General features: G+C 40.4%; 1 protein-coding gene across 1 annotated transcript in view; it reads right to left on the bottom strand.

Annotated features, from left to right (window-relative positions):
• cubn (cubilin (intrinsic factor-cobalamin receptor)) overlaps nt 1-12,014 on the bottom strand; it is a 157,897-nt gene that overhangs the window by 108,680 nt on the left and 37,203 nt on the right. Inside the window, 3 exon segments of the mRNA XM_042331818.1 lie at nt 258-439; nt 3,326-3,483; nt 7,890-8,064. Of these exon segments, the coding sequence (XP_042187752.1) occupies nt 258-439; nt 3,326-3,483; nt 7,890-8,064 (515 nt within the window).

A 12,014-nucleotide genomic window follows, 5' to 3' on the forward strand; every position in this document is an offset into this window, starting at 1 on the left:
TTAAATTTGAATTGTAAATGACTAATTACATGTATTATCATTTACCTTCAAATATGCAGTCACTGCCCTTGATGGCAATTACCTGTGAAGCTCTTTGAAATGTTATCAATGCAAGGAATAATATCTGTTCATTCAAGAAACTATTTAACAATTCAAATCTTAGTAGTCTGGCTGGCCTGTTTTGGCGTTGAAATAACATTGTTGGCTGGAGATTTTTTTTTGTACATCAAACACAAGTAGGAACCTTGAATACATACAGCTAGGTAATCATAACTGCATCCAGAGATGGAATCCAAGTGGAATGCATCAAAGTCCAGTTCAATGATACTGCCCGCATTGATCTGAATACGCCAGTAACATTCTGTGTTGTGTGGGTACGGCATTGGATAATTGGGAGAGGTGAAGCTTCCTGTTGATGTTGTGAGTGTCCCACCGCAACCTGAAGAAAACACAGATTTTATTCAGCTGCCAAAACAAATAGCATTTCTAATATATGGGAGCAGCTCCAGAGGTGTCATGATGATGCAGTCAGTCACTCTCTGCAGCCAAGCTGGTTGTGTCCTCCCTTGTTCAAGTGTCCTCAAGTCACACACCATTCCTCAACTAAGGGGAAGGGGTAAGAAATCTGCTATTATGGTTACAAATCTGGGCACTCAGAAATGTACGAGTGCAGCCTGGGTTGATTCCTACTGGGGTTGTTATACTTGAAATAAATAGAGGTATTCAGTACTGGAAACCTATGGTGTGTACACTTGTAAAAATCATGAGGATTTATCCAAGTCCCAGCCCAATAGGCTCCGTATAACATTTTTGGAACATTTTCAGAGCAAGGCCACTATTTCTGCTGGGCTATTATTTGTATTTGTTCCTTTAACCCATGGACTACAGACTTTTTAGACTTGTGAGCAATAAAAAGGATTTCTCAGATTTCCAAGATAATTCTTAACAATCAGTGTGGGGTTGAATATGTGTTGCTAATTAAATTACTTATTCACTTGGCTGGGATTATTCTCCTTAGAGCAGAGAAGGTCGAGGGGAGATTTAATAGAGCTGTTCAAAATTATGAGGGGTTTTGATAGAGCAGATAGGGAGAAACTGTTTCCTCTGGTGGGTGGATCAGTAACTAAAGGACACAGATGTAAGATAACTGGCAAAATATCCAGAGGGGAGATGAGGAGGCATTTTTTTTAACCCAGAAAGTTGTTATGGTCTGGAATGCACTGCCTGAAAGGGTGGTGGAAACAGATTTGAAAATAGCTTTCAAAAGGGAACTAGATAGGTACTTAACAAGGAAGAATTTGTGAGCTATGGGGTAAGATTGGGACTAATTGGTAGCTCTTTCAAAGTGCCAGCAGACATGATGGGCCGAATGGCCTCTTTTTGTGCTGTAATATTCTATGATTCTATAGTCAGCCAGGTGTCTGAAACCCATAGTCATGCTTAAGAGTATCCAAACCAAAATGAGAATTCCATGCATCCCACCCACATATGGAAATGCAAGAGATAGATTGTTCGAATGGAACGCACTCTCTCCCTAGATGGACGCATCCTGCTTACCTAATTCCAGAAAGTATGAGGCACAGGTTGGCAAGAGCCAAGGCTTGGGGACCCAGAATATGCTTTGGATAGTTAAAAATCCTTGTTCTCGCCTTCAAAAGCCCTCTACTACCTTGCTCCTTCCTACCTCTGTGATCTGCTAACGCCACATCAACCTGTACGCTCTGTTCGCTCAGCAGGTTCCATCTTGCTCCACATCCCCCTCCTGCCCACCTCATCATCGGCAGTCGGGCTTTTAGCCTCTCACCCCCCACCCTTTGGAACTCCACCCCACAGTCCCTTTGCCTTGCTCCCTCCCTTGCCTCCTTCAAGACATGTCTCAACAACCTCATCTTCGATCGTGCCTTCGATCACTCTCCTACCCCTATCCTCCCTGCCCTCTATCCTTCCTGATCCCAATCCCCTGCTCAGGTCCAAATCTCTGACTGTCCAGCACTTTGGGATGTCCTCCCTACGTGAAAGGCGCTATACAATTGTAATTTGTTGTTGGGTTAGTGCTGGAGTCTAACCAGCTAAACTCGAATAGTTTGCCATTGATATCGCTGTCTGGCAAGCTTTCCCACTGCTCGTCCAGCTAGGGCCATTGTACCTGTTAGGGCTTTGGCTTGGAGGGTTAACAGGACTTGAGTGGGATGGATGATTTCCTATCCCCAGGTCGGCTGTGCTGTCATCAGCAGTGCCCAGTTCAACTCCAAGGAGACCCCACTTATCTCCGCCTCCCCAAGGAGAATAATGAAAGAGGATTTTGGTACTAATGGTAGTAATTCTTCACCTCAGAGAGAGTCCCTTGGGCATAAAGTTCATATTCAGCAGGGAATTGACCCCAACTCCTGAGATCTCAGCTCCAATGCGATCTCAGGTCAGAGGCAGTGATAACATCTTCTGATTAAGGAATGATGCACTGGATTCCCTGGGGAAAAAGGTTTTCCTCTTTGATGTTGCTTTAGTTCTGACAAAGCATTGTGGACCTGAAATGTCACTCACTTTCCTTTCTCCATAGATGCTGCCTGACCTGCTGAGTGTTCCCAGGGACTTCTGTTTTTGTTTTCACAATGTAAATTGTATTTGTATTGTATTGAAAATGCAAATATACATTAGGATGTGTTTTTGCTGTCAACCAGGCACTAGCAAAATCTCATCTTTCCATCCACAGCCTTGTTTCAGTCCCTGTGCTGAATCTTATGTACCACAAATGAATCATCAGCCTATTTTGAAACATTCTCCAAGTGGTATTCTTCTTGTGTGAACACAGTTAACAAGTATTGGCATGCTACTTGATCAATGGAGGGAAATGAGAGCCAAGCCCAATCTTGTCCTCATCCAATATCCACATATATGTACTCTCCAGCAGAAGTCATTAATTATCAATTGGAAGGGACATTGATGTTTTCCCTCTCTTTAGTACAAGCACACTGGGGAAAACTGTTTGCCAAGGCTACTTACCTGGCTGAAAGACAATTCAGCACAGTTGTTGACTACTTAATGTGGATTTTACACTCATCCCTACTATGAACAATGCTTAAAATGCTTTGAGACATCTTAACAATGTGATAGGGCACTATATCAAATGCAAGGATTATTATTATAAAATTAAAACACACACTGAGGGGTGGCATACTTAATGTAGGGAACCTGCAACATCCTTAAGTTAAATAGCACCTCTAAAAGTTTTTCAAGAAGCTACTTTTCAGCAATTTACAGCAGCAAATAAGCAGTGTGAATAAGTAGTAGCTCAGCTTTTTATATTCAATGAAACCAATATTATTACCTGTGGAAGTACCATCCCAGTGAGCCATGAAACCACGTTTTTCAAAAAAACTGTTCGACGAAAACTTAATCCATAGCCTATTGCTGTGAGACAAGATGAGTGGTGGGGCAGTCTCACTAAATGTACCAATCAAATTAGATGTTTCATATCCTCCATTCCTGAAAGAAAAAGATACAGTAAATTAGAATAAGCAAGTAATACAAGTTTATGCATTGTGATCTTATAACAAAAATTGGAGTCAAACTGATATAATCGCCTGCTTGGGAAGTCTGTCAAATAAAAAGCAAGTATAACTGGTGTCCCAGGGTAGCTGATGAGAGAAGGAGCTGGAGATACAAGGATGGAAATTACAAGGTGTGATAATTATCAGGTAGAAATTCTGACTGAAGATGATCGACCTCTTCTGATCTCAGCACAATGGTAAACTGGGTAAGTATCATTTGCTTCATTTCCCAATTCTTTTTCTTGCACAATTAAATGTAATTTACCAAGAAAATATTTATGGAAACCTTTACTACTAATTTGAACTATGTGCTTTGCAACTTTGTGCAAATACAAAATGTTTCATTAAAGATTGTGCTGAATGAACAGTTTACTTTCTCTGTGCTGGTTGCACATCCTTCGTCCTTTCCGCCCCAGCATCAGAGGCTGTTCTTTCATCTATTCCCTGAAACTCTGTACCTCAATCCCTCCTTCTTGCCTGTCCTTGCCCAAATTCCAGGCACACCTGAAGACCTTCCTCTTCACCTCCCTTCTCTCCCCAGCTCAGAGTCAAACTCTGCTAAGTGCTCTGAGCTCTGTTAAATACTCCAAGACACTACCTCATGTGAAAGGTGCAAATAAATGTAAGTTATTGTTGCTTTTATTCTGCAGTCATTTCTTTCCCTCAAATCTGTTTTCGCATTTCAAGCAGACATAGTTTTCTCTGAATCCAACATCTGTTTACCAGAGCAATTGCGTTAAATTCTCAAGTCTCTGCCAAGACCCAAATCGGCCGAGACCCACTTTGTACCTTGATCCAAGGCCCATGATAACTTAGAGATCTTGCCACTAATTAGGTGAGTGGGCTTCACCACTCCCTTATCCTGTCCAATGAATAGTTACGGCCATCATGTAGCCCCCAATCCTGACTTCCTGACCGAATTTGCCAAGTCTAGTGATTGCTTGTGTTGACGTAAACCGCTACCATGTTGGAAAATTGTTATGGCTGGGGGCCAAAGAGGGCTGCAAGTTAATTTGTGATACCTTATCTCTCATGTCCATCTTTTCTCTGACTGGGGTGGGGGGTGGTTCTGGAAATTGGCAAACTCTAACCGACCTTGCATGCTAACTCAAGTCAACACTTCCTAACTCTGGTGCAACTATCATAAATCAGTCCCCACTATTTTACGAGATTTGCTCCATTTCCTCACATTGAATTGTTGGTACCCACATTGTAATTACACATAAGCCGGAAATTCCGACTCACCAACCAGATCTCCCTTATATAATAATAATAATCCTTGCATTTGACATAGCGCTTTTTCACGTCTTCTAGATGTCTCAAAGTGCTTCACAGAATAGACTGTAAAGTGAATTGACTGGATATTTGTGGGCAAAATGCAGCAGCCAATTGCGCACAGCAGTGTCCCACAAACAGTCATGGATTGAAATGACCAATTTATTATTGTTTGTTTTGAGGGATTATTATCAGGCGTGTGGAGTAAGGAAACTTGCCCAAGGTTTCACCCTGCCAGGAATCGAGCCCAGGTCTCTCGCTTGCAAATCAAGTGCTCTAACCGCTGAGCCACAGGACTCCCTTCATTAGTCTGGCTAGCCAGGGTTTTAGTGTAAATGGGATCTGTGTCTCCAGATAATAAAGAAACCTCCCTAATTCCTGGCTGCTGTCTATCTACCCATGTTAGAACAAATATGCATGGACACTGGTGAGAGCATACTTGGGCACAGTCGTGCTTATCCTCATCACACAAAATCACAAGATTAGTTTGGATGAAGAAGGTCCTTTGACCCATCTGATTTCATCCTTGCAGAACTCCCACCCTAACACCACCATCATAACATCAAACTGTTTTTTTTTAAATAAAACAGTCCAGTATTGTGACCTCAAACGCATGTCTTGGCTACCTGTTCCAACTGTTGATTATTCTCAGAATAAAAACTTACGGTATCTGTCCTGAATTTCTGTTTACAACTCTACACTTATGACCTCTTGTTCCACTGACTTGGTGAATCCTTAAGTATTGATTTGGGTTTATTTTTTCAATCCCATTTAAAATTTTATACACCTCTATGAGGTTCCCTCTAAGTCGGCTTTTCTAAAGACTGAAGAGCACCAGCTCCACTTTTCATTGTTCACAGCTCATATCACCTCCTAATATCATTCTTGTTGCTGTCCTCTATGCTGCCTCCAATTACCTGCACAGCCCCCTTATGTCGCAGTGACCAGAATTGTATGCAGTACTCAAGGTGCAGTCTGACTAGAGCACTGTACAGCTACAGTTTGGCAATATTAACCTGCATTCTACAGCTCGGTGATTGATTAAAGATAAAACACCAGATTAAAGAGCAACATTGTGGTCAAAAATGTTATACAGATCATTGACCTCATGATGTATGTGTGCATTTTGGACCAAAGTGTTCAGGGACACTTTGCCGAAGAAATGCCAAGATGTAACACAATACTCAGAGTAAAGCAAAACAGCAGCAAGACTTCTGAAGGCAGTACTCAAATTGCCTCTGGGGTCTGGGCAGCCTCTTTATGTTGTGGGGACCAGTATTGTATGCTGTACTCAAGGTGCGGTGTGACAAGAACACTATACAACCCGAGTACAACATCTGGGGATCTAAACTCAACCTATTTGTAATATAGCTCAGAATCCTGTTTGCCTTGTTCATTGTTGCCTCACACAGTTTTGACATAATGAGCAATAAGTTAATTAACACCCTTAGATAACTTTCAGCTTCCCCTTGGTAAGTTCTATCCCATCCATGGAGTACTGTACTTCATATTCAGAACAAGATGCTAAATATATTAAAAGTTTAATCTGTATTAAACTTCATTTGCCAGTTATCAGCCCACGTACATAAGCTGTCAAGCTCTTGTGGTTAAGCATTCTTCTAACACTCAAAATCCACATATGGAACCATTCACAGTAATGGGTCCTCATCTTCAGTAGAGTAAGAGCAAAGAGAGAGATTTGTGGAAAGTGAGAGCAAATATACTTTGGAAATCAGTTAAGCATATTTTCAGAGATGAACAACAAATAATTCTGGATAAACTTTCTCAGGAGTCCTGGTAAATATTTCTGACTCATTCAAATTCACCAAAAACATAGATTATCTATCTCATGTGTTATTGCTCCTAGCATTAAAGTAATTAGCAACAGGATGGCTGATTCAGATTTCCTGCTCTGAAGCCAGGAGCTGACGAGAGCTCTGCACGCACAACTCAAACTTTCTTTTTAAATGTTAGGAGTATAATTCTCTCTTTATTAAGATTTAAAATCCCTCTGTCCACTAAAGTTCTTGGGTTGTTCAGTAAACTATTTGAGAGATCATGTTGAAGTAAAGCTGAAGCTACTCTCACTACCCATACTGATTCTGCACTGGTGATCTTTTCTTGATGCAACTATCTTGTTAATGTGTTCAATTATTTCACCCACAAAATATACAGTCAATTCACTTTACATTATATTCTGTGAAGCGCTTTGAGACATCTTGATGATGTGATAAGGTGCTATACCAAATGCAAGGATTATTATTATTTGAGGGAATCTGGCAGATTTATAATAGAGAAGATAGAGCAAGATCTGTAGAATGAATGGACTTGATAGGCTGAGTCATTTTCTCATCTCAGGCATTCTTATGTTCTCATGGGCATAGTCAACATTCCTGACCTCTGGCCAGATGTCAACCTGAATCACTTACCAGGACTCTCTACCCCGAGTCAGAAGATCATAGGTTCAAGCCCAACATCGGGACTTTGAACTCGCATAGTCTATGCTGACACTCAAATGTAGTGGTGAAGATTTGCTGCATTGATAGAAATACCGCCTTTCGATGAGATTTTAAACTGAGGTCCCATTTGCCTGTTCAGTTGGACTATTAAGATCCCAATATTTCAAAAGAGAATTGGGTTTCTTCCAGTGTCCTGGCCAACAGTCCCAAAATAAAATTGGACACTCACTCCAACTGTTTGCGAGACATTGTTGTGTGCAAATTGGCTGCCATATTCACTCACAAAATACAGTCAATAGACTCTACGGTATATCCTGTTAAATGCTGTGAGATGTCCTGTAGGTGTGGAAGTTGCCACATCAAATGCATTTGATTTTTAATTCCCTGCCTTTATACCTCCAGCAATCCCCTTTCTATCTGTCTTTAAATCCCACCTTAAAATGTATCCCTTCGATCATTTCTATGGCCACCTCCTTCACCCTTCTTGGATGTCTGACCCAACCAATGAGAGAGCTCAGCCTGTTATGAAGGATCTTATACTTATCTATCGATAAGAGTGCAATGTCTAATTACATTTCAACAAGACGGAAGAGAACAGGACACTTACCTAATTTCCACATAGTCAGAATATCCATCCAATTCAAAGTCAGTGAAGTTGAGCCTAATTTGTTTGTTATTTTTTACAGTGATTGTGTAGATGCACTCCACCAAACTTGGGTAGTCATTGGGATAGTTTGGGGATGTCAACGAGCCAGTCGATTCAGTGAATTCTTTTGTACATACTGGAAATGAAATAAAAACAAGTTACAATTTTATAAAACAAGCAATAAAAGTAAATGCATTTATGAAGCATCGAATAATAATCCTTACATTTGATATTGTGCTTTTCATGTCCGGAGGACGTCACAAAGCACATCACAGAAATAACTGTAAAGTGGAGTGATTGTATAGAAGATGGCAGCCAATTTGCATACATCAATGTCCCACTAACAGCCATGAGCCATGAGTGACCAATTTTATTTGGGGGATTGTTGGTAAGGACAATGGGAGAAAGAAACTACCTTTTCTCTTCATGTAGAGCCTTGGGATCATTAACATCCATCTCAACAGATATAAATGGCCTTAGTTTAATGTCTTATCTAAAGGATGCACCTCCAACACCTCTAGCACTGCTCTGGAGTGTGAGTGTAGAATTAGGGGTTCCAGATCCCAATGAAGGGGGCTTGAACCCACAACCTTCTGACTCAGAGGCAAGTGTGCTACCAACTGAGGCAGACAGACCAACACACATGGGAGTACAAGTTAAATCAAACCATCAGCAAGTGAAAGCAGAACATTGCTAGCATACAATAAAATGATGTCCAGGGCATTCAAATAGTTCTCCTACATTAGTTTCCTTCCATACCCCTCAAATGCTTCCCCTCCATTCCTGAAAGCTGGAGTATAGTTCAATGGGTGTTGGATATATGTATAATATGCAAACATGATTATTATAATTAGATTTTTGCTGAATTGATAGCAACTTTGCAATTTTCAATTTATAAAATCCAGTTGGCAGAGATTGGGATACGTTCAGTCATTCTGCGCATCAGCCTTTTTTGTAGACCTTGGTCCTTTTGGATTCGTGATTCACGGGTGTGAATTTCACCGCAAATCTTGCAAACTGCAAGTTGCAATTAACACAAGAAGTCCGCTTTGTTCACATCACAAATTAGATACCGAATGTCATCCTTTATGAATATCAACACTTGAAACCCATTTTCTTAGCAGAACTCTTGGTGACTGACCAGGAGTTGAAGTCAATCAAAGCCTCTCTAGAACTGTTATACTTTCCAGTCAGGATTACTTCAGCCATGTTCCAGTCTGAATTTGAGATTTCACTGACACACGCACGCACATGTGTGCATGCAAGCACGCACACACACACACATATGCACACAGACACACACACAGTGGGATTTGTGCAGAGAGAAAGATGAATCACTGAGCACTAACACAGGGTATAATCTGCATGGAATGCTTACAATCCTTTGTAAATGCACAATAACAATCCTACAAACAAAGCTCTATTATCTACTGTAGATGGCCTTTATATGGCAATATCATTCACCATTAGTAAAGGTTGACCTCATATGGCAAACTATGTGGTTTTAGCTGGTTAAACTCCAGCAGCGCACCAACTAAAACTCAGGGGTTCACAAGCCTTGGCTCGTGTCAACCCATGCCTCATGCTCTCCGAAATTAGGTAAGAATAATCCATCTCTCCAGGGAGCGAGTATGCATTCTATTCCAAACATAAGAATTTCCATATGTAGGTGGCATATATATGTGGAACACAATCTGACTAGGATACTCTAAGCATGTTGATGGGTTTCCGCAAGTGTCCGACATCCGGCTGACCCAAAAAAAGTGTTTCGATGTAGGATTCACCATTTTTTCATCATCAATTGCTTTTTATCTATTAACAATTTTAATTAATAAGGAATAAGAAAATATTGAATCATTATTTATTAAATAAAACACTTCTGATAGAGGTGATGCATACTGAAACATATTAAAATTGATAAGTTTTGTGCTCTAGCTTAGCAGGACAGCTGCTCAGTATTGCTTAAAGTAAACGGAAAATTGTTAGGCACTGGTAAAGATTGTCCCTGAAGTCATTGACTGAGTTGCAGTCTGGTTACTAAAACAAAGATTTCTACTGAAACTCCTCTTATTGGAGTAAGCTAATCATACCCCTCCATGTTTCAGATGTTTTATATTGCAAACCAAGGCACATAATAACTATTACAGTGAAAACCGATGCACATTAGCAGTTTATATTAAAGAGACTGTATATATACAGTACTGCCTGTTTTTATACATCAAAATTGGGCACGCATTTAGAACTAAATGGAACCATAATTCTCTGTGCGCTTATCTTTACAGGCAATGGAAATACAAACAAGCCCCAAAGTGGAGTTTTAAACTATGCAGGTTTACCACTCCAGCTTTCATTAAGCAGCAGAAGACAAGCCAGGAGAGCAGAACTAACACAAAGCCCTTTTGTACAGCGCAGCAAAACATAAAACCATAAAAATCAGACTGTTCACAGGATGCCAGCATTTTCACTGTAGTTTAAGTGTAAGCCCAGGAAAAAGCTGCAGCTTTATGAGTCATTACATAAGCTTCCACTTGGAGTCTATTCACTTAACCCAAATGTCAAAATCGACATTAGGATTTTTAGTTACAATTTCATTTCTACTCCAAAGATTCAAAACTTCTATCTACTTGGCTTTTATTTCTGGGTTCCAGACCACCAACACGCACACTATAATCATGATTAATTATGGTGCATGCCAGTGTGCAGATAATCACATATTCACTGCTAGCAGGCCAGAGTGAAATATGTGTGCCCCATTTAAAGAAAGAACTCACATTTTTGTTGCAGTTCATCACTTCAAATCGTCTCAAAGAGACAATTATTGTCAAGTGCAAGATACCACAAAAATCCATGAGCAATCAATGTGGAGGATTGTTAACCAGACACTCCCTTTTCTTGACCGGAAACTCCACAGAATCATGAGATGGTCAACATCCATCCAAAATATGCAGATGAGACCTTTGTTCAACATCTCATCAAAAAGATAGGATCCAGCACTGCACTGGAGCTTTTACTTGGACGATGAGCTCAAGTCTCTCTCTGTATAATACTTGCATTTGATATAGCGCCTTATCACATCTTTGAGAAGTCTTAAAGCACTTCACAGAATATACTGTAAAGTGAAATGACTGTATATTTTGTGGGCAAAACGAGGCAGCCAATAAATTTATTATTTTTTTTGAAGGAATTATTATCCCTAGAAAAGCGATCGGCAAATCGACTAACAACCAGGTTCCTATTTACTGCTAGGTAAACAGGAGCGTATGGAGTAAGGAAACTTGCCCAACATTTCGCCCTGCCGGGAATCGAACCCAGGTCTCTCAATTGCTAGGTAAGTGCTCCAATCACTGAGCTACAGGACTCCATGATGTGGAATCCATATGCTCAATATGTGGGATTTCAATCCACAACCTCCTGACCCAAAGGCAAGAGTGCTACCAACTGAGCCAAACTTGCACTAACTATTTCATGCAGATTAACAGCGGAACTATGAAATGTGACATTTGTCAGATTTCATAAGTTTGTTTTAACACAAAGCATACTAAATGCCTCAGATGAAGCTGAGGTACAGTTTCTGAGCCACAAGCGTAGCCAAAACTCTGTTATTTTGTGTTGCCCCAAAGTCAAAGAGTCAAGCAAATTCTGTCATCACTTTTTGAAAGCAATTTTTAGGTACAACTCTGGGAAATATTAATTTTTCAGATGAGAAGTGCTCCCAGTTTCTTTCAACTAGTAAGTTGCCTGCAGTTGGCATGCAGTAACAAGAGCAGAAAGCATTTGGAGTTTTATGTATTTGACATAGAACCAAAAATCAGGCCGATCTTTGCTTTTGCCAGCAATTACGCTGTATTTCAACACACCCACCAGAAAAACTGCAGTCAATGTCTGCTTTGTTACAGAAAACCCAAGAGTCGCAGTTTCGCCTGTTCTCTCATAATTTCTTCCACTTAGTCACAATCTATTTCCAAGGCGTTTCTCAACTTAATTGCGATCAAAGGATACCCATATGTTGCAAAGTTTATTTTGAAAGCTTCCTTTTGAATCATATCCTACAGTCCTCAAATTCAAACCAACCCTTTAGGTCGGGAG

This window comes from Callorhinchus milii, unplaced genomic scaffold (assembly GCF_018977255.1).
Source record: "Callorhinchus milii isolate IMCB2004 unplaced genomic scaffold, IMCB_Cmil_1.0 Scaffold2, whole genome shotgun sequence".
Lineage (NCBI taxonomy): Eukaryota > Metazoa > Chordata > Chondrichthyes > Chimaeriformes > Callorhinchidae > Callorhinchus > Callorhinchus milii.